Here is a 21398-nt window from a genome sequence, read left to right as displayed (position 1 = left end):
AACCAAAAATTACTTCGAAATTCTACGTTTTTAAATTCGAAAATTCACTGCAAATTCACTTCGACCCTTAGTAAATGTGCCCCTTAGTGTAGTGTAGAACATAATGGATTTTCCCTTAAAAAGACTTAGAGACCAGAGAACTAATTATTCTGCTCTACATTGATGCTACAATATAAACAATTCAGAAGGCCAATATACAGTAGTTAACTAGGTCCATATAATATTTTAGCTTGTAAATTCTTATTAGTTCCTACTGCATCTTCTAAAAAATACTGTTGCAGTAAAACTTCAGCCACCCCACCCTGTTTAGCTCCTTTAAATACTCTGGCATTGTATCCCTGTACATCTGGGATCTTGGCTTGCTGAAGTAGCTGACACGAGGCAAAAGAACAAGACTCCAGCCCATACACAAATTACTAGCATAAAAAAAAGAATCAGCATTCCTTACCCAGGTCTAAGTCAATGTTCTTTGGTGCAAACACTCTGTCCATCTCTGCGCGTTCCTTTAGAATGTTATTTTTATAATCTGGGTGGGAAAGAATGGGGTTTAGAGTCTTTGTTAACTATAAATGGATATTTACTAGTTATTTTTAAAAACTTCTCATGTATTGCTTTGCCTTGTCCAACTCTACAGTATGGCTGTGAGTATAACATAACATGTTATTACAGATGTGCCTCTGAGCTTTTGTGTGGTAAAATAAGGGGTGGGAAATTGGTAGGCTACATTTACACCATTACCGCAGAACAGAGACGTTTCAAGTATAGACTGCTGATGGAGAAATGCAAGCACCATAGAATTATTTTATTTGTACTTTAAAGGCCAGTAAAATAGCACACTAGGAGACCTGAGAATATTATAAACAGTAAACAGTTTGCAGACTAAACAGGCAAAATGACCTTACATCTCATAATATTTATTTCATATGATTAATAAGTAAAAACTGGCATTTGGGGATCAAAATCACTGGTACCCAGAAGGAGGATTCTGCAGTCTGGGGAAAACACTTCAATGCCATAGAACTACTGTACTGGGTAATGGGGAACACTATGGCGGTAATTTATTAAAGTCCGTATGCCAAAAACTAGAAAATTGTTATAGTTTTTTTTTTACTATAAAATCTGAAATAAAATCCAAAAAAAAACCCTTGAATTTTTCAGGATTTATTATACCCCAGCGATGGAGAAAGTGAGAATCCGAAAATCTCAGACCTGATTAGGTTGTATATATGTCAATGGGAGAAGCCACGAAGATATCTTGATCTACGCTGGGTTTTGTGCAAAAATCTGAAGAATTCGTGGTTTTGGGCAAAAATCAAAAAAAAAACCCAGATTTTTCAACGGGAAAATCCCCAAAAAAGTTGTATGATTCAAATTGTCGTACAATGTTCAAGTTTTTTCACGAACTGGAATTTTTCAGGAATAAATTTGGATTTTAATAAATAACACCTATGTATGGATGATTATGATTAGGGCTCAATAAGTAACGAGTAACTGATTGAGAGTCACAATGATCATAGTGTTATCACAGCTTTCTGCCATTGAATTACAACTCTATGACATTACAGCCTTCTGGTATTGAAACCAAATAAATGCATGTTTTAAAAAAAAGATAAACTAAAAGGTTACACTCACGTATGGTAGATTCTTAGTTCAAAAAATTGCTTGATTAGCCAAACATGCTTGCTCCCTTTTTTTCATGGAGGGCACATCTTATTATGGTGTTTGTATATTTGCTCCTCACTCATATTCATATGAAGTAACATCAACAAGCACATAAAAGTGCCTTCCTGGGCACAATAACCTATGATAATACTGTATGTTCTATGGACAAACCAAAACAACTACATGCAGCACTTTTCCCCTTTATATTCAACATTGCTATAGGGCAAGTTACCTATTCGGAGCTCCTCCTTTTTGTATTGTATGAGGTCAGGAGGCCCGAGACAGATTTCCTTTGTGTTAACCTCCTCCCTATAGAAGTAAAACAAAAAACTTAAAGCCTATGTAACCTGGGAGAATATAATAATAGTTTTCATTCACCCATTTTACAAATATCAGAGAAAATCCTCATGAACACTTAAATATAAACCACACAAATTAATCTTTATTTCTTGCATTGTAGCTTCCAAATCATGCAACAATTCTCATGAGTACATCAAAAACATATTTTAGGTTGGGCTTAAAATGAACTTACTATATAACTCTCAAGAGTATAGAAGAAAAGTAAGATCATATCCAGACCAAATATGCAATTGAGAAGCGACAAAGTTAGAAAGTCAAACATGAAAATAACAAGTGGAGCACCCAACTCTGCTGACTACTCTGTCAAGTAAGTGTAAACATGGCTGCCAGAAGAGTAACAACTCTACTATTACTCCTCCAGAAGACATGAAGTTAGTAGAAGGACTTTATTTTCAGGCTGAAAGAAGTAATGTAAAAGTTTTAGTAAAAATTAAATATCTGCAGATACTGTAACCTCAAAATCTAAATGCTATTTGCTATTCTCAGGTATTGTTAGACATGGTGCAGGTTATATTTTACAGGAAGTTATTATTCCTATTTATATATACAGGTCCACCATCAGTGGGGCATAGGCTGTGCTCCACTTTTCAAAATAGCTGGGCCCCCTTGGCAGAGCCAAAGTCGTGTCGAACTGCTAAAGTCCCGAAAAGCCGAAGTCCCGAAGAGCTGAACCCACAAACGGAGCGGAAAACCAAAAGTTCAAGTCCTGAAGCCGTGAAAAGACCCAAAGCCACAAAAGGAGCCAAAGATGAAGTCATGAAGCCACAAAAAGACTCAAAGCCATGAAAGGAGCCAAAGTTGAATTCCCAAAGCCATGAAAAGAGCTGGAGTTGAAGTACCGAAGACACGAAAGGAGCCAAAGCTAAAGACCAGAAAACCATGAGTTCTACTGAACACCAATGTGTGTTTTAATTGTATTAAACCCCTGGCCACCAATGTATTATTTTAAAACTCTATAGACCCCTGGCCACCAATGTTTTTTTTAAAAAATATTCTCTGGGGCCCTAATTTTTCTTTTTAACTTGTAAAGGGGGCCATGGCCATTAATGTTTTTTTTTAAAACTTCTATGGGGGGCCCTGGCCCCAATGTTTTTTTTTTAACTGATAGGGGTGCCCTGGTCACCAATTACATTTTTTAACTTGTAGACGGGGCCCTGACCAACAATGGCTTTTTATAACTTGTGTGTGTGTGTGTGTGGGGGGGGTTTACCGTTTTAGTGCTGATGTCTGTGTGGCTATTTTACTTTGGTGTGGGCGGGATCTGGGGTGGGGATTGGGGGCTGGGGTGGAGGGTTCCCCATGATTTATAATGGCTGTCCTGTATATATATTTCCCAATGGTCTAACTAGAAGTTAATGGGCCTCAAAGCAAAATCTCTTTAGGACTCCCTAAACTTCAGGAAGTATATGGAATTTGTACATACACACAGACAGGGCCCCACTGGTTCCTCTGCCCTTAGAAACTGTGGTTACTGCTTCTGGCTCCTCTTCACCAAGTTGTCAGCTTATTTGTCCAACTGACACGTATTTTACACAGTGCTTTTTATTTCTTAATTGGAGTTATTGCTACCCTAATAACAACTAGAATATAAAGAAGATGGTGGATAACATGGTGTAAGAATGGAATAGATGGGCTAGCAACACACACTATAGTCCTGCACAGATCTGGTCAGGCAGACCCATGCCGACCCGAACCTGCTGATCCACTGTGCCCCTTCCACAAACCTATCCTACTCACAATTTTAATTTTTACTGACCTTGTGTTAGCACTGTTGACTGAAAGTGATTCCACTCCAGGAGAGGATCAACCAGGGCAGGGAAATTTTTTTCCATGAGTAGGTGGGGGGATTAGAGCCTGAACTTTAACTGGGTACTTAAACAGGATACCCGTGGACCACCCACATGTTCAGGGAATCAGGGACTTTCTGTTCGAAACCTGACTGTTTTGTGGGTATTCCACAGGTGCCCAAACCGATGCTGGTCTCTAACACACAATATAATCATCTTACATACAGATGCAACAATATATATATATATATATATATATATATATATATATTTATTTTCCTCACAGTTAATCTTAAAATAAATGTGGTTTACTTACCCTTGAGGTTTGTTCAAGTTATATGCATACCCTAAAGAGAAAACATACATTGCATTAGTGTCAATACATTTACATTGCTAAGGTTGTACTGGTTGAGTCCCTTAAGACATTCTGCTCTCAATTTGATTAAATGTTTTAACTAGCCAAGCTAGTTTAGTTTATTATTAGTTGTTATTGGCTACTTTATTGGTACTAAACCTCACATACACATTAACATTACCACCTCAGCAGGTGTCATTACTCCATCTTCAAAACCATGCCAAAGTATCTAGAATTTTTGCCCAATATAATATCCCCCATATGTCTTTGATTTATGTTGATAATTTGCCACATTACATGGTATTTTCCCCATTATAATGTGATAGGGAGAATTCTATGACGTAGTTATAAAAAATATTTGAGCTAGCAATATTTAGGCATATTACACTCACAGTGGAGTGGTATGTGCTGTTGCTGTGAAACCATGCCTGACATGTTGATGCAAACTAGACAAGGTGCATTTAGTAAAAATGCCCCTTTAAATGCAATCTTAATTCTAAGGCTTACTTAGTACCTAGCCAAAGGTTTAGAAGCCAGAATGGAATCTAAGGGGCACATTTACTTAGCTCGAGTGAAGGATTAGAATGAAAAATACTTTGAATTTCAAAGTATTTTTTTGCCTATTTCGACCATCGAATTGGCTACTTCGACCTTCGACTAGGACTTCGAATTCGAATTTTTGCTGCCCCTGGTACCTAGTGGGGCGCTGCCGCCTGAGGCAACAGCCTCAACTTGCCTCATTGGCGAAGCACCCCTGGTTGCTTCAACTAAAAGGCAGACAAAATTATATTTAATTAAGATCAATGGGAATGTTTAAACAGCTACTGAATTCAGTTGTTTGCAACTTGATATACATTTGTACTAAAATCCACAAAATCCCATCAAAATTGCTTAGTTACTTTAAAATTGACAGATATTTGTTCAAAAATCACAGTTATTACAGATAGTAAAGTAATTTCTTATTTTATTCTCACAATTGTATAGTCGTCAGTGCAAACCAGTCCAAAGCTTTCATGTGTATTAAAACAGAGACCAAGTAGCACAGAACAATGAAAAATGTTATATGTGGCATACTAATATTATTTGTATTATATTAAATATATTTACTTTATGATCTTTTACAACGGTGGTTGAATTAAAATTTTTAGATATTTATGGATATTTAGTTATTCCAAAAATCTTTCTGTAGCTCACTGAGAAATGTTTCTGTCTTCTGTTTACATGGAGACTACTGGGCATCATCTGGCATATTCTTGAATTGCCACGTATCAAATGTTATAAAATGTCCTTACCTCTTTTCTGATGCTTGCGAGTGATGAGGATCACAGCTGTAAGGAGCAGAATAAACAGCAAAAGGGTTGCCAGAATGTATCCAAGCTGTTGGAAGAAGTGGAGCCTGCTTTCTTGGATGGTAACATTGATGACTTTGTTTTCCCGGACCACTTTGGAATCTGAGAAAAAGAGAAGAGGAGAGGGCATGAAATGGATCACCCTCAGGTCAAAAGTTACCATGGATAGAAATGATTGGTCACATAAGATGGATGGTAAAACTACAAGCAGGATAAGGAAAGCTCTGGTGATTTTCACAGGCTAAACTGTACCATGGGACTCTCACTCTCAGGTGGTCCAACACTGTAGTTATGGTGGAAGGGTTTTAATTCTGAATTTTCAGAGATACTTTACTGCATGTCAGTAAGTTTGGCAACAAATGGTTCTTTAAAACCGGTATTTGCTTTATTTGCTGGAATCCCAGACTCCCACTTAAAATAATATCTTCCCTGTCACAAGGGTCTAGTTACATCCAGAGGTTACTTCTCACTGCCATTCCTTTTTTAAAAAACAGAACATACTTGTATCCCTTGACCAAATCCATAAGAATATTTTGGTTTTACTATAAAAGTAGAGGCACAGTATTCTTTCTGTACCCAAGTCCTCCCAAGTTGACTCAGACTAGTGGTACTTACTGAAATCAACATTCCAACATTATTGAAGGGTCTTGTCTCCAATAAGCCAGTTATGATAGTCATGCTTGGCTAGAAGTAGACCACTCCTTTAGTAGGCTGAATTACTGTTTTCATTTGTACTCCAGCATGATGAAGGGGAGCAGCACTGCTCCTGCAGAACACTTGCCCTTTATGACTGCAGGACCCATTGGGCTGGGAATGGCTTGGGTGATTTGTATACAGAATTACAGTCATGTTTCTGCTTTTCTAGTAATGCTAACATGTCCCTATCATGTTAGGTGTTTGTATCACTTTAAATGTATTTACTCATAGGATATACTAGGGGTGTATGTTTAACTCAAAGTAGTGTAAATGTACTACATTACCTATAGCTGGAGCAGAGTCAGAATTTGTTTTGCTTGTTTCTTCTGTCTTGGGGCGTTCAGACACCGAGAGATAGAAGATCCTACGTTCATGGAGACCACAGTAATGGTGGTGAAGATGACATGAGTAGGTGCCCTCATCGCCACGTGTTAAATATGGTATAAATAGTGAAAAATCTCCATGTGTAAAGGCTGAATTGGACACATTCATCTTTCTCCTGATGAAGAGGGACCCATAAGCTCTTCTCTCCCCTGATGCGTACATGTCAATGAGACGGTCAGCTCGGTCATGAGGGATCCCCGGAGCTTGACGATCCCAGTGGACTACTTGTTGGTCTTCTTCACGGTGCCTGTCAGTCCACATGTGATCACGGTTCTCACAGGGAAGAAGCACCGTGGAATGAAGTAAAGCCACAATGACAACCTTCTCACCATCCCAGTACATCTTCACTTTCCGTTCTGAGTAACAAACCCAGGAGAAAACAGAATCATAAGCACATTCTTAGATAATAATAATAAAGGCAAAACATTCTCTCCTTGGAAAAGGGATTCTTCTTAGATGCTGCACACACATAGATTTGAAATTGTGTTAGACAGTACAGAAAGCGAGCAATGTCACAATGTGCTAGTTAATAAGTCTATCATAGTATAAACAGGGCATTGAAATAAACCCACAACCAGGCCTTGTAAAAGTACACTATACTTTTATTGTAGGAACATATGAGGAAACAGGTAGCCTTACTCATTTAATGCTACAAGGCACTTGGTCATAGGTAATACATGTAAACAGTTGAGTCTAACTGGAAACAGTAGAATCTACTAAAGATGTTGTTCATATACTCAAGCAGAAATTACGGTTTCCTGGATATGATGTCATTTCTTTATGGTCTGGTACAGATAAGAGCTGGGATTTTCTTCCCAGATTTTACATTTTCCCAGTTTTTACATATCTTTCTGCAGTTCACCTTTAAGTTAAAATTTTGTATGTTATAGAATGGCTAATTCTAAGCAACTTTCAATTGGCCTAAATTTTTTCTTTTTTATAGTTTTTAAATTATTTCCATTTGAATTATTTCCATAGACTCTTTCCAGCTTTCACTGACCCCCATCTGAAAAACAAATGCTCTGTAAGTAAGGCTACAAATGTATTGTTGGAACTCACATTTCTATTCAGGCCCTCTCCTATTCATATTCCAGTCTCTTATTCAAGCCAATGCATGGTTGCTAGTGTAATTTGGACCCTAGCAACCAAATTGCTGAAATAGCAAACTGGAGAGCTGCTGAATAAGAGTGAATAAAGAGAGACTGAAATATGAATAGGAGAGTACCTGAATAGCAATAACAATAAATCTGTGGCCTTACAGTGTATTTTTAGATGGGGTCAGTGACTCCCATTTGAAAGCTGAAAACAGCCAGAAGAAGGCGACAAATACTTTATAAAAAGCCAATTGATAAGTTGCTTAGAATAACACACTAAAATGAACCACTTGTTTAACTGGAATTGCAGTAAAGCAGTATTGTTTTGTTTATGTAACAGTAGTAATCCCCCTCCAGCCTAGACTCAAATTCCCACAATGCCTTGCATGTTAACTAATTTGTAAAGGAGAGCCACAGATAATTGCATAAGGCATTGAGGGAAAGGGAGTTTTGGATGGAGGAGACCTGACTGCTGCTACATAGTCTCAATGGAACAGCAGGGCAGCTAATAGTGAAGGACAGATGGATATTTGCACCCCACTTCTTAAATTAGCTTTCCTGAACTGTTTATTTTGAACAAGTTATTGTATGTGTATGCGTATCATAGGGGATCATTTATGTATGCATGCTCCTTAGTGTTCATTTACCTAGCACCCATGGACAAAGTGCAGAACGGGGTGCAAACATACAAATACACGGTGGTTTGCATCCGTCTTTTTGCACTTTGCACTCTGACTTGCACTTTATAAATTATCCATATTTCCTGACCTCACCTCAGCATAAATCCATTATTTAAGCTATCTGATAATTTACTGGATAATTTACTGGATAAGATATTATGGGCTGGGAGAGACTCTGAGATACTTTATTCCCAGCTGTGTAAATGGAAGAGAAATGGAGCAAGTTCTTCTTGAACTGAATGTGCAGGTGCTTCATTTCTTGGCCTCTGGCTGTGATTATATAGCCAAAAGGCAGGGTCTGCATTATAAAGTTAAGCAGATGGGTATGAATTGCGCAAAGCAACATATGAACCTAATTAGCTCTTTTACTTTTGACTGGCATCTGCTGACTTTCTGACATCATAACATCAATCTCTTGGATAACACAGACATTAACACATTCCAGCAAAGACTAGAGGGCTGAGCATTTAAAGGGGAACGTCATCAGTCACTATATATATTTGTTTTATTGCATAATGAAAGAAAATACAATTAAAAGCAATTTCCAATATATATTAGTTAAATATTTTCACACATCAGTTATTTTGTTATTCGTAAATGGAATTGCTATAGGAAACTGTGTTTGTTCCTTTCAATTTTGTGCAATACTGGTTTTACTGTTGAAAGTTCTTCCCAGAAACCAGTTGATTTACAGACCTTTGAATTAGTATTATGGGTACTGGAGTCCTGGCTGGAGGTCAGCCCCTGCCAGGATTCCAATTTCTTTACTTCACTGCTGTTGGGAACAAGCCATGCAGACTACAGCAAGCGAATACAGCTTTTAGTTGCAGTTACATTTACATATAAGTTTGACAACAACTACATTTTTAAATGAATGCATATTGGAAATCTGTTTAGCATTATATTTATATATTATTTAATTATAAAATGGGGTGGTGTTCCACTTCAGGGATCTAAGAAAGTCATGGAGTTTCTGAAACATGTCACCTACACAGTGGTAGATTAAACCTTTATTGGGGTCCAGACTGTGCCCCACTCCCTCCCAGGTCATTGCCTAGCTCCGCCTACAACTCCCGCTTTGTGCATGCCACACTGCCTCTCAACATAAGGCTTTACCATGGGGATTAAAGTAGATCTAAAGACTAACTAAAGAACATTATGTTTTGGGCTTCTGTACCAACCAAAGGCAACCACATCCCTTTATCAGTGAAGATTTGTGTCTCCAAAGATGCCCCAGTAGCTCCCCATCTTCTTTTCTACTGATTCACTGCACAGGCTCTGTGCTGATGTCACTTACTGAGCGTAGGGACAGACTCAAAATATACAGTTCACATAGAATATAAATGTCACAATATAAGGCTGATTAGTAAATAATACAGATAATTACTACATGGCAGCACAGAAACCAGTGCAACTAGCATCAGAATTTAATAATCAGCCTTGTAGCATCAGCTTATATTACAGACAAACCTCATTTTCCGCTTGATAATTTAAAACAACAACCCCTAAGCTTAATTTCTAAACAGCTGCTCAGAGCCCACTGGGCATGTGAGTGTTGCAGACACTTTCCAAGATGGTGACTCCCTGTGACAAGTTTGAAGTCCTGGATCATTGCTGCTATTGACAAGCTGAAACTTTAGGCTGGTGCAATAAGTTCAGTATATAAAATATGGCATTTTTAGGGTTTAGTTCTCTGGATAGTACTTATGGAGATCTGCCACTGCACCTGCATATGAGCGTTGGCCAATGGATAATCAGTTTTGCATATGCCTTTCTTGTAGAAGGTAGAAGAATGTGCACAACTGTAAGGTTCCTACTGGGCCTTGATATGTATATATGGGCCTACAGAAATCCTATGTGCGTCATTAGCATTGCTACCTTGCATTTATGTTGTTTTGACTCAAAGATCACAAGGACACTATATGCATGGGGCGTATAGTCTTATCATACTAGAGTCACATTATAGAGAACCTGAAAGCTGTAAAGAGGGAATCAGGTGGTTTGATCTAAAGTTATAAACTTTGCCGTTCATTCATGGCATTGCATTGAGGATAGCCTAAAGTTTGGGCTTCTCACCTGATTTGGTAATGTTTAGTTGAACTCGAACAGTTTCATCCAGGTGGCAGTAGTGATGATGGAGATTGCAGGAATACAGCCCTTGATCAATCATTGAAACATCTTAAATAACAAACAGTGCAACAGTGTTAGAAAAATATCTTCTGTATGTCAAGGAAAATTGCAATACAGGCATGGGATTTGTTATCCTGAAACCTGTTATCCAGAAAGCTCTGAATTATGTGAAGGCCATTTCCCATAGACTCCATTTTAATGAATTAAGTCACAGTATTTCTGTTTTCCTCTGTAATAATAGAACAGTACATTTTACTTGAATCCAACTAAGATATTAATTCTTACTGAAGTCGACCAGTCCTATTGGGTTTTATAAATGTTGAAATTAATTTTTAGTAGACTTTAAGATATGGAGATCTAAATTAAAAAAAGATCCCTTATTCCGGAAACCCCAGGTCCCAAGCCCTGATATATATAAGCCAGGTACCCATCAGGCAAGGACAACAGGGGAAAAACTAACATTGCTCTCATTAAGTAACATAATAAGTTTCTTACTGTAGTGCAGTGGGCATGATAGAATAACATTACTCTACAATAAGCTTTAAGTGCTATGCAGTCAGAACATTTTAAACCTTGCTGCAGGTTCGGATTAGCCTGTCAGCTCCCTTGGCCTCGGCCCTTGGGCACCGTTGTAGAACAATTACAACAATAGAACCATATTACATCAATACTATTTAGAACATTTTTATATGAGTGGTCATGGATGTGCTCTTCTCTGGTGGACAAAGGTAAATGTAAGGGTATAATACTAACAATCTCTTTTAACTCTTGTCCCTTACCCTTCTTTGTAATTTACATCGAAATGGGGGACAGTTAGCGAAAAAAAATTATCTTGTAGATTTTTTAAAATATAACATTATTAAAAAATATTTTTATTTTTATTGCCTCTACCCAACCTGGAATTTAAAAGGTAGTCAAGCAATAGACAGAGAGCAAAATGCAATGCTTAACTAGAGAGCCTTTTTATTATTTGTACATTTACAAACCCTCTCCTATTCTTCCTCCGATCCCTAGTTGCTAATTTCATTGGCCCTAAACGCAGGCAGCAGTGTAATGCATTATAAAAGTGCATTAAGAATAATACTGTCTAAATGTAATATTTGTTTATATTAAAAGAAGCTTTCATTTATAGATTTGGATATGGATTATAGAAATTTTGGTTGGCCTTCTGATATCAGATAAGTAAAACTGGAGGTTTTTTGTTGATTATTCCATAGTTGACGCATCTTAGCACTGTATATCTTACCCTTGATGACCAGTGAGAAATTGCCATCTTGGAAAGCTGACTGTGGGACTGATATTCTCCTCTGGTTGTAGTCTTTGTAGATGCGCTGTTCCCCCGCAGAAAACATATCAAATAGTCTCTCTCCACGGTAATCCCCTTGACTGCTATACAGGTCCCAGTGAACCACACGCTGCCTGTCCATGAGGTTGTCCTGTGTCCACACCATTCGGTAACTCTCACATGTCAGTAAACCTTGATCTCCAACTTGAGAACTGATATTAGTCACTGACACCACAACACTCTCTGGGTTTTGTTGGCTGGCAGGTACTGTTGGATTATACAAAGAAAAATTATTTTGTTAGCTTTCTTTATAGACTGTGCAAGTGAATTTACACTCTTTACAGTTTACACTTTTTTTAATTATAGGTTTTTTATTGGTTTTCTTCAGGTTACATAAGAAATATAATTAAAAGAAAGATAAGAAAAGAAGAAAAAGAAAGAAAAAGGAAAGATTTATAGTCAGAGTGGGTTTTTTGTTTCATATTCATATTGCAAGATTTTGCAAGATTTTCTCTCTAGTACTTCCTGGCTTCTTATTCTTCGAATCTATTGTCTTGCTTTATACATACATTTCTAATCGTTGAAAGTTACAGTTTACACTAAATGGGCATCTGCTTCTATTTTCTATTATTTTCCAGTCTCTCAGTAGGTGCATACATATATAGTACTACATGAAATACATCTGTAGAACTTCCCGGGACAACCAGCTGCTGGGATGGAGAATCACAAGTCACATACCCTAGGGGCACCACATCTGTCCTGTATGACATGTCTTTGGATTACTCATCTTCATATCATAAGCTTTTTCATTTTAGAACTCCCTGGACCAACATGCAAATACATTATCATGAATTAGCCCACAAATATTAAAAGGTCACCCTGGATATTTGTTTGTTTTTGCATTGGCCATATTCCTAATTCGTTATGATAGGTCAGTGTTATAAATAAATTACTAGAGTAATTTTATTTTTACCAAATACAGCTTAAAATTTAAACTTACTGTTCAGTTCCAACATCAAACTAATTAAAGACTGGAAAGATCTGATTGTGTTTAGATATACATATTTATATACTTTACAGCCAGCTCCACAATCTGCAAAATGCTGCAGCAAGAAGTAACTTGGGGAGAACCTGAATGAATGCAATACTGTTCCCATGGTTGGATGGCTTGATTGGGATCACTTACAGACATTATGGACATCCAGTGATACGATGAGTGAACAACTCAGGCCATGACAACAGGATTGCAGAGATTTAAGGCAAATATTTTAGTGCCAAGTACTAGCATCAGATGAGGAATTCAATCTTTACCTCTGAAAAGCTGCTATGAGTTAATTATGTTTATTTAAGGACTTACCTGAATATAGATAAACAGTGGTACCTGAAATAAGAAAAAGTATACATTAGCCCTGGTAAAATACAGGTAAGGAAAATATATTGCAGTCTGATAATAACTGTATAATAGTCATAATAACTGTTCTGACTGTTTTACACTTTTTCTTGAAAAGAGTCAAAGACAATAATATCCACACATATTTGCAGTGAGTTACCCTAAGGCAGGGGTCCCCAACCTTTTACATTCAAATGTAAAAAGAGTTGGGGAGAAACACAAGCATGAAAAAGTCCATTGGGTGCCAAATAAGGCCTATAATTGGTTATTTGGTAGCCCCTATGTGGACTAGCAGCCCACAAGAGGCTCTACTTGGCACTATACTTAGTTTTTATGCAAATAAAACTTGCCTGGAATTCAAAAATAAGCACCTGCTTTGAGGACACTGAGAGCAACGGCCAATGGGAAGGAGAGCAACATGTTGCTCGCGAGCTACTGGTTGGGGATCACTGCCATAAGGTATGTATTGGCTTTGGCTGAAATAATGGGTGAAACCATTAAGTGAGCAAGAACTCTGGCTAATACAACTGACTTTGAAAAGGCTTGAAAATGCCAGGTACATCATATAACATAAAAAATAATAGTTGTAATGTTGGTTAAATAAATCAAACTAACTGAACTGAGCAATGGAGCTATAGATGTGCTTAGACAGGATGATTCTATTACAAGGTTTAGCAGGAACCTGAGGTAGGGAGCTATCATTGTTAATTTGCAGCAAAAGAGCAGATGGAGATAAAGTAAAAGCAGAAGAACAGAGACACATCTCAATGCTAAATATTCACAGCTTTATATGTTAGGAATGTTTGAAGATAATAGTAGTTTGAAAGTGTCAAGTGGATATTCCTGTAACGTTGGATCCAAGTGTATTGTTTTTGTGTCAGTTGACTATGTGACTATTGAGTCAGTGTTGGTTGAATCTGGTTGGATGCATCAAAGCATGTTTGGTTACAATCAGAATACATATAATCTGGTCAAGCTACAGTATGAAGTAGGTTATTAACTGCTAAAAAAAGATGTCATTTGTACAGAATTCACCATGTCTATGTAATTTTAATACACCCATACTCTTAAAATCAAGCTTTACTGAGTCTATATTTCAACCTGAACAATAGCATAATAAAGGCAAGGGCCAATTAAATGGAAATCAAAGGAACAGAAGTAGGTAAGAGGGAATGTTGTGAGCAATTTTCAAGCAGAAACAGTATAATTTATGTCTCGCTTAACAAACTGTTTGGCAATTGCTTCATTCATACCTATGCTTTTATAAAAGAGGATAAATAAAGGTACTGATGTTTTGACTTGGGTATGTGTCTCTGGACAGAGAGGTAACAATTTGTAAAAGGCAACATCATTTTCTGTAGCAAATTACATGTTATTAAAACCTCTCTGGCATTCTTTTCAGAAATATGTATAGGGCTAGATTAAAGACAGAACGGACACTGGGCTATAATTACACTATGGAAACTGGCCTTTAAAAATAAACATCCAATATCAAAGCCATTCTTTGCTTTATAACACAATATAGCAGACAAGAGTGCTGGCCTTGGAGCTGGAATGATCTTGTGTGGCAGCACATTAAAACGTTTAGGGTCCGTTTTGTTTAATCTGATGGTTTTATACACTGTATAATATGTTGGTATTTCTATATTTTTCCTAAACATTGTTGGTATGGAAAAATCATCAAAATATTCATAAAATGCATAATAATGCATATACGGCACACTGGACAACCCCTCCCCCATAACCTTTGTGAATTTCCCACAATTCAAACCGACTGCATCCCCTGCAAACATACAAAATAAATGAATATAACATTCAATTTCCTTGTGCTGTTTCCAGACAAGGATTATGGAGTGCTTTTAGGGCGCACCTTTAAATAAATGGGTCCCTTCAAAAGCCTTAAAATAATGCTGGTGTCCTTTTTTTTATTATATAATTTATACAATAAATACATTTCTAATACATTTCAATGCAAATCAAATGTATGCCACTGCTTGATTATTATAATTGCAATTTATCATTTCTGTAATAAAAGGGAAACAAAACCTTTGATCCAAAGGCAATTAAAGGAGCATGCATCAGTGAAGGTTGCATGACTAGATCTAATTTGCTGCTTACTTATTTCTGTAATACAGAGGATGGGCACCATTCAGGAAAAGTCTTACATATAAAAATATAATAAGCACTGTCTTTAAAGGTAATACAGCCTCCATTATAATACCTTTATTAGCTGGCAGTGTATAAAGAAATGTTCCAACTTCACTTCCTGGAATAAGCTCTTTGTTTAGCATGAAAGCTTTATTATGTTTTCACCCTGATGAGTAACCACATTTGTACCCTTCCATCTGTGTGACCATGTATGAAGTTTGGCAGTACCTGGCCAGAAAATTGGTAACTTTTTTGGTTTTAGGAATACAAATTTTGTATAAAAGTGCATGCAGTAAAATATTTCTGGGTGGTTTGCCCCTCAACGTTGCCGCATTGAAAACTGAGAATAATAATTACTTAGACTAGTTTGATGCCAACATCAATCACATACATAAAGCAGCTGCTCTGAACCTTGATAATGTGGAAAGTTAAAGCTAAAGGAAATAACGTTTTTCCTATTAAAGATAGATGCTGGTGAGAAAACTGATGGAGCTATAACTCATGGACAAAGCAGGAATTTTTATATTCTGCCTCAAATCCAGAAAGAGTCCAGAGGGAAACAGTTCAGCCCTGCATTTGCAATTTTTACTTACTTAAAGAGGCAAGCATATGATTAACTCCCCCATTTCAACTGTATTTTTAACAATCCATGACCTAATTCGGGTGGGTGGTCTTGTCTAGAGGGTCACTATACAAAGGACAGGATCTGTGTTGCACTGATGTAAGGAAAAGATAGTAGGGTTTCACATGTCATCACTTACAGTGAAAAGATTCAGGGCATTCAGACTTCTTTCATTCTGTGCCAGTTTTTCCTGCAGTCAGACTCTACTTTGTACAAAAGCACACAAGCCTGGCCCCTACTATCAGTAAATTACATTCTTTACCTTCTTAAGTTTTTATTGCTGCAATATTCCCAGGCAACCCCACAACAAGAGAGTATTGAAATTAATATCTGCCTTATGAATACACACTTCATGAACATAGGCAAACTGGTAGCAGTGTGCATCAGCTTCAGGAATTTTTATTGCTGAGTCCTTCCCTGAAAATACAGTTCGAATTTTTTTAAAAAAAATTAAAAAAATTATAACATTACCCGCCTAAGGGCATGTTTACCATTTTACTATGCAGAAGGTGTAATTAGCTCTGTGAGCACTAAATGTTGTTTATTCTTGATTTATCCAAGTCCAAGGAGGACATTAATATGGACTAGTGGGGGAAAATGGGGAAATATGGAAGATACCAAAAAGGAAAAAGCAACATGTTTTATTTTGCTTGTTGCCACTGAGGCTCAGCTTTGTGCTGGTAGAATGGAGACTCAAAGTTGTGCCACAATCTGCATGTATTGCTACCAGCTGGAGCTCAGAAGAACGCAATCACTACAAAGATTTTAATTATAAAATCGATGCCCTGTTTTTACTACTGCACCCTTGAAAATGTATCATACTTTGCAATACAATTAAGCTGACAGTACATGGAGTAACAATGTTTTCTAGTAGGTTCCTGTATAAGCTAACCATGTGGTCCTCTGCTTCTTCCTCAATCCATATTCAGTAGTCACCAGCACCATCTGAGGGCTCCCTAAATCTTCCGAGGTCACAGTCCAGCTGCAGAGATTACAGTGTAGAAAGTTCCTGGGGCTTATTAAGAGAAAAACATCTCCTCTAATAGATATTTATGACCGGCTGCCTGCTCAGAGGAGGACCCTGCATTTTACCCAGACCATAGATTAGTTGAGGTGCACCGGGCTTTTGCAGCACACCATGGTGTGGATTTATTAACATTGGAGACAAACATCACCGGTGATAATGCAAGGCCCGGATTTGTAGAGAGGCCACCAAGGCCCGGGCCTAAGGAGGCAGGATTTAAGGGGGCGGCATGCTTCCCAACCTTACCCACATTGGTTCAGGAACACTGGGGATGAGCAGGATACAATAGTTTTTTAAATGCCCTGTGTGCCAATCCCCATTGCTAGGATCCTGATGATGAAATTTGAGTGAATAAAAGAGAGGGGACGGGGGTGACGAATGACAGTGGGCCTAGGGGGTGCACACTTTGTAAATCCAGCCCTGGATAATGCCCATAGCAACCACTCAGCAATTACATTTGAACAGTCACCTACAAGTTATAAAATAAAAGTGCTCCCTACTAGGCCAGCACTAAAGCTGGCCATAGACGCAAAGATCCGATCGTACGAATCATCATACGATTGGACTTTCCCACATCCCGACCTGCCACTAACCATTCCGATCAAATAAAGTACAAAAGAACAGATCAGCCAATGTTCTGCCCCTGACAGCAATCATACGAAAGTTATGTCGGACCAAAGCTAGTGACAGTCTCCCACTGAAAATCGTACGATCGGCAATACATGCAGAGATATTACCCGCAGCCGACAGAAATCTTTTAACCTGTCTGATCGACCAAACAACCGACTCTCCAAACACCGTCCGAAAATCAGATCTTTTAGTCTATGGCCAGCTTAAGACCGTGCACGGGGGGGGGGGTTGTGTTCGTGCACAGGAGCGGATGTCTTTAGGACCATGCGGCCTTGGGGCGCCGATTCACTAAATCTGGCCCTGGATGTTTGTTTTCAATGTTAATAAATATACCCACGAATGTGTCAACTCCTGGCTCCATCCAGAAAAACACCATGTAAATAGCAAACTTTTGCACTTTATAGTTTTCACAAGCAGATGAATACTGAAAAATAGCAGATATAAATATCTACTTTGACTTTTTAGTCTCTTATAATTACCCCTCATTAACTTTTTGGTCTCTTTATAATTATGCCTCATTGAGTTGAATAGACTTTGAAGAAAGCTATGGGTTTTAGGTTGTAGATCTAGCAGACCTGACGAAGGGCTCATATTAAGTTTGACAGGAACTCACATCATGAAATGCCGGTGGCAAGCAGAATGAGGCAAGGTCATAGCAGAGTGTTGTCAGTCCTAACTAACCATGCCGTGCCTAATGACTTCCATTCAAGACGTTGGTTATTTAAAGTCTGAGCTCATTGCCACAGGATTTCCAGAGGTAGCACTTTTAAGAAAGATAGAAATCTAAGTTTCAGCAACCCAAACTGTATATACTAGGTAGCATAATGAAGAAGGGAAAAAAGTTGGTACACCACTGATTATGAGATGAGTTATTTGTATTCAAGTGCAAGTACAGCCCTAGAGTAGAGTAAACAGCACCCTGTGTGAAAAGCTGCCTAAAGTACAATATTTTGTCTTTCAGTGTATGATTAGGAACCGTTGTCTCTAGTAAAATGTCATTTTTAGTTTGCACACATCAGCCAAATTAAAGGCTTTGAGTGAGTAAATAAATGATCTCAGTGTGTAGATTGGCCATATTTTGCTTTTTGAGAGGGCATGCAACATATTGAAGTGGTGACAACATATTGAAGTGTTTTTACTAAAGCTCTTCTGTAAATTTCAAGTGGTGCCAAGTCATTTTCAGTGATTGTTTTTGGTGTGGATTGGTGCTCTCTACCTTCCTCTAGCTAACAGTCTCTTTTTTGACATGTCTGCACAGATGTCTATTTGAAACATCAGATTTTCTAGGATCATAGTCCATCTGCCTCTGGATGCTGCTTTACCACAAATAACACTCACATTTTCACATTTGCTCTGAAATTTTTTTTTTTCACAAATGTTTTTATTTGTTTTTCAATATGCATATAAGAAGAAAAAAAAGAAACAAAAAGGAAATTAAAATAAGGTAAACAGTCAAGTACAGATTCGAGTGTCATAAAGCAAGATAGACAATAATAATCCAAAATCTAGTCAAGTGATCAGGAAAAGGGGGAAATGGATAGGTATACCCCTAATTGTAGATATTGAAAGTTACTCACGATGGTATTACCTGTAGACGATAAGACAGAGCATTAAGGTTTATGATCAAGATAGGGCGGTAGAAAATAGTTGGTTAAGATGATGACTCCTGGGGGGTCCCATAACAGCTGATTGTTGCGGATTTCCCACGGATCTTAGCAGTTGGTTTGCCTCACGGACAAGATCGGTCCCCAGCAGCAGCTCCCGTTCATACCAGGTGGTAGTTTGAAAAGTTTGGATAGTGAGTAGTTTTGTAGGTGGAGTGAGGGTGTTAATGTAAGTCAACCAAGTGTCAAAAAACCGTTCTGTGTTTCTGTGTTTCAATCCAGTCTAAGTGGAATATGTGATGCAGTTTTTGGCGCACCAAAGTTAGAGGCGGAGGAAGTCGGGATAGCTATTTATGTAAGATGGCCTTCCTGGCTGCCGCCGCCAGCCTTTCCGCTAAGGCTTTCTCCGGCTTGGAGATGTGTGGGGTGGATTGCAATTTGCTAAATATAGCCCATGTGGCGTTAACGGTAATCGATTTCCCCGATAGGTTTTCCCAATAACTGGCGATTTCCTTCCAGAACTGTTGTATAAGAGGGCATGACCATAGACAATGTATCATATCGGCTCTGGGCACTTAGCACTTCAGGCAGCTGAGTGTGTTGTGCCTATATGAAATCTTTTTGCTCTGAAATTTTTATAGTACAGTAGATGAGTATAAGGAAATTAGCTTCAGAATCTTGTGACTATTATCCAAAATGCTCGGGACCTGGGGTTTTCGGGATAAGGGGTCTTTTTAAACATCAATTAAACCCAATTGGATTGTTTTGCTTCATTATATCTTAGTTGGGATCAAGTGCAAGGTACTGTTTTACAGAGAAAAAGGAATTCATATTTAAAAATGATTTTATTAAAATGGAGTCTATGGGAGATGGCCTTGCCGTAATTCTGAGCTTTCTGGTAATGGGTTTTCCAGATAACGGATCCCATGCCTGTTTCTAATTCATTCTGAAACACATCTAAGTATAATTCATTAGTCTGACAGGGTGTATCCACGAGGATAATTGTAGTTCTAATTTACAGCTTGCGTCAGACAAAACGTTTAAACCAAGAGCCAGAAGTGTCTACCCAGCAAATTTAATGTACATGTTATTTTAGAAAAACTTCAATTATACTCTATAAATGATGCAGCACATTCACCTTAATTTTCAGACTAAAACAGGTAGATCTAAAACAGAACTCACATGATTCCCTAAATTATTGAATCTTTTCCGGGATGACAAGTGGGTGAAAGGAATTTTTGAGCTTTATTGCGAAACCAAAGGCTGAGCAGAAAAATAGAGTTTATTAGCACGCAACCTTAAGCTCTCAACATCTGTTCCCAATTTAAAATATTTATCACTCGGTGTTGTGAATGTGTAGATGGATGTGGGTTTCGAGCTGTAGGTGTATAGTAGACAGACTATGGTTCAATAAAAGGGTAATAAAGGTTAAAACGTCTTAAAGAGACAATTATCAAAATATGTGAAATGCAGAGTACACACTGTAATATCAATAACACAATGATTTCTTCTTAGAAATATTCAGAGATCATTTCTAGCAGGCATTCCTGTTGTACCATGAATTGTCATCACCTATTTATGCCACTTTCTTTGCTGAACCCTAAGTATACATTATCTCTCTCTTTCTAAATTCTGCATACATACCCTTCAGGCACCATAAAATATATACACACAAAGCCATTTTTCTTAATTCCTCTACTTACTTCTTGTCAAAAGCACAAAGAAAGACAAAGAACACTGCCACACATATTTTGCAATGCCTTTGTACATATTAGAATTTGCATAAGCAAGAGAAAAAAATGGATGCAGAGCTCAGGAATACTTTCCTATCCAATCTCTGTCAGCCAAGCAATAGGAGTAAGCAACGCCAAGGCTAAATGGGTAAGTCTGCCAGCTGGTTGAAATGTATTCTAGCTCAGATGAGCAACTTCCTGTGATACGGAGGTTTCCATGATAAATAAAAACAGACAAGAAATAAAAGATTTTGGTTACAACATACTGTATGTAAGAACATTACACTAAGGGGGTTATTTATCAAAGGTCGAGTTCTAGGGGCCGATTCACTAACTTCGAGTGAAGGATTCGAAGTAAAAAAACGTTGAATTTCGAAGTGTTTTTTGGGCTACTTCGACCATCGAATGGGCTACTTCGCCATTGGCCATAGGCTCGTCCAAGTTTTTTTGGTCGAAGGATAATCC

The 21398-nt window shown here is 37.9% G+C and overlaps 1 protein-coding gene across 1 annotated transcript in view; it reads right to left on the bottom strand.

Moving 5' to 3' along the window:
* mxra8.L (matrix-remodelling associated 8 L homeolog) overlaps positions 1-21398 on the bottom strand; it is a 35157-nt gene that overhangs the window by 2409 nt on the left and 11350 nt on the right. The window contains exons 2-9 of the mRNA XM_018226033.2: positions 13140-13163; positions 11744-12049; positions 10444-10545; positions 6494-6949; positions 5457-5615; positions 4126-4156; positions 1895-1971; positions 449-526 (exon numbers count right to left, since the gene is read on the bottom strand). Of these exons, the coding sequence (XP_018081522.1) occupies positions 449-526; positions 1895-1971; positions 4126-4156; positions 5457-5615; positions 6494-6949; positions 10444-10545; positions 11744-12049; positions 13140-13163 (1233 nt within the window). The remainder of the gene's footprint in view (positions 1-448; positions 527-1894; positions 1972-4125; positions 4157-5456; positions 5616-6493; positions 6950-10443; positions 10546-11743; positions 12050-13139; positions 13164-21398) is intronic.

The sequence above is a fragment of the Xenopus laevis genome, chromosome 7L, assembly GCF_017654675.1.
Source record: "Xenopus laevis strain J_2021 chromosome 7L, Xenopus_laevis_v10.1, whole genome shotgun sequence".
Classification (NCBI taxonomy): domain Eukaryota; kingdom Metazoa; phylum Chordata; class Amphibia; order Anura; family Pipidae; genus Xenopus; species Xenopus laevis.
This window is presented reverse-complemented; position numbering and strand designations above follow the sequence as displayed.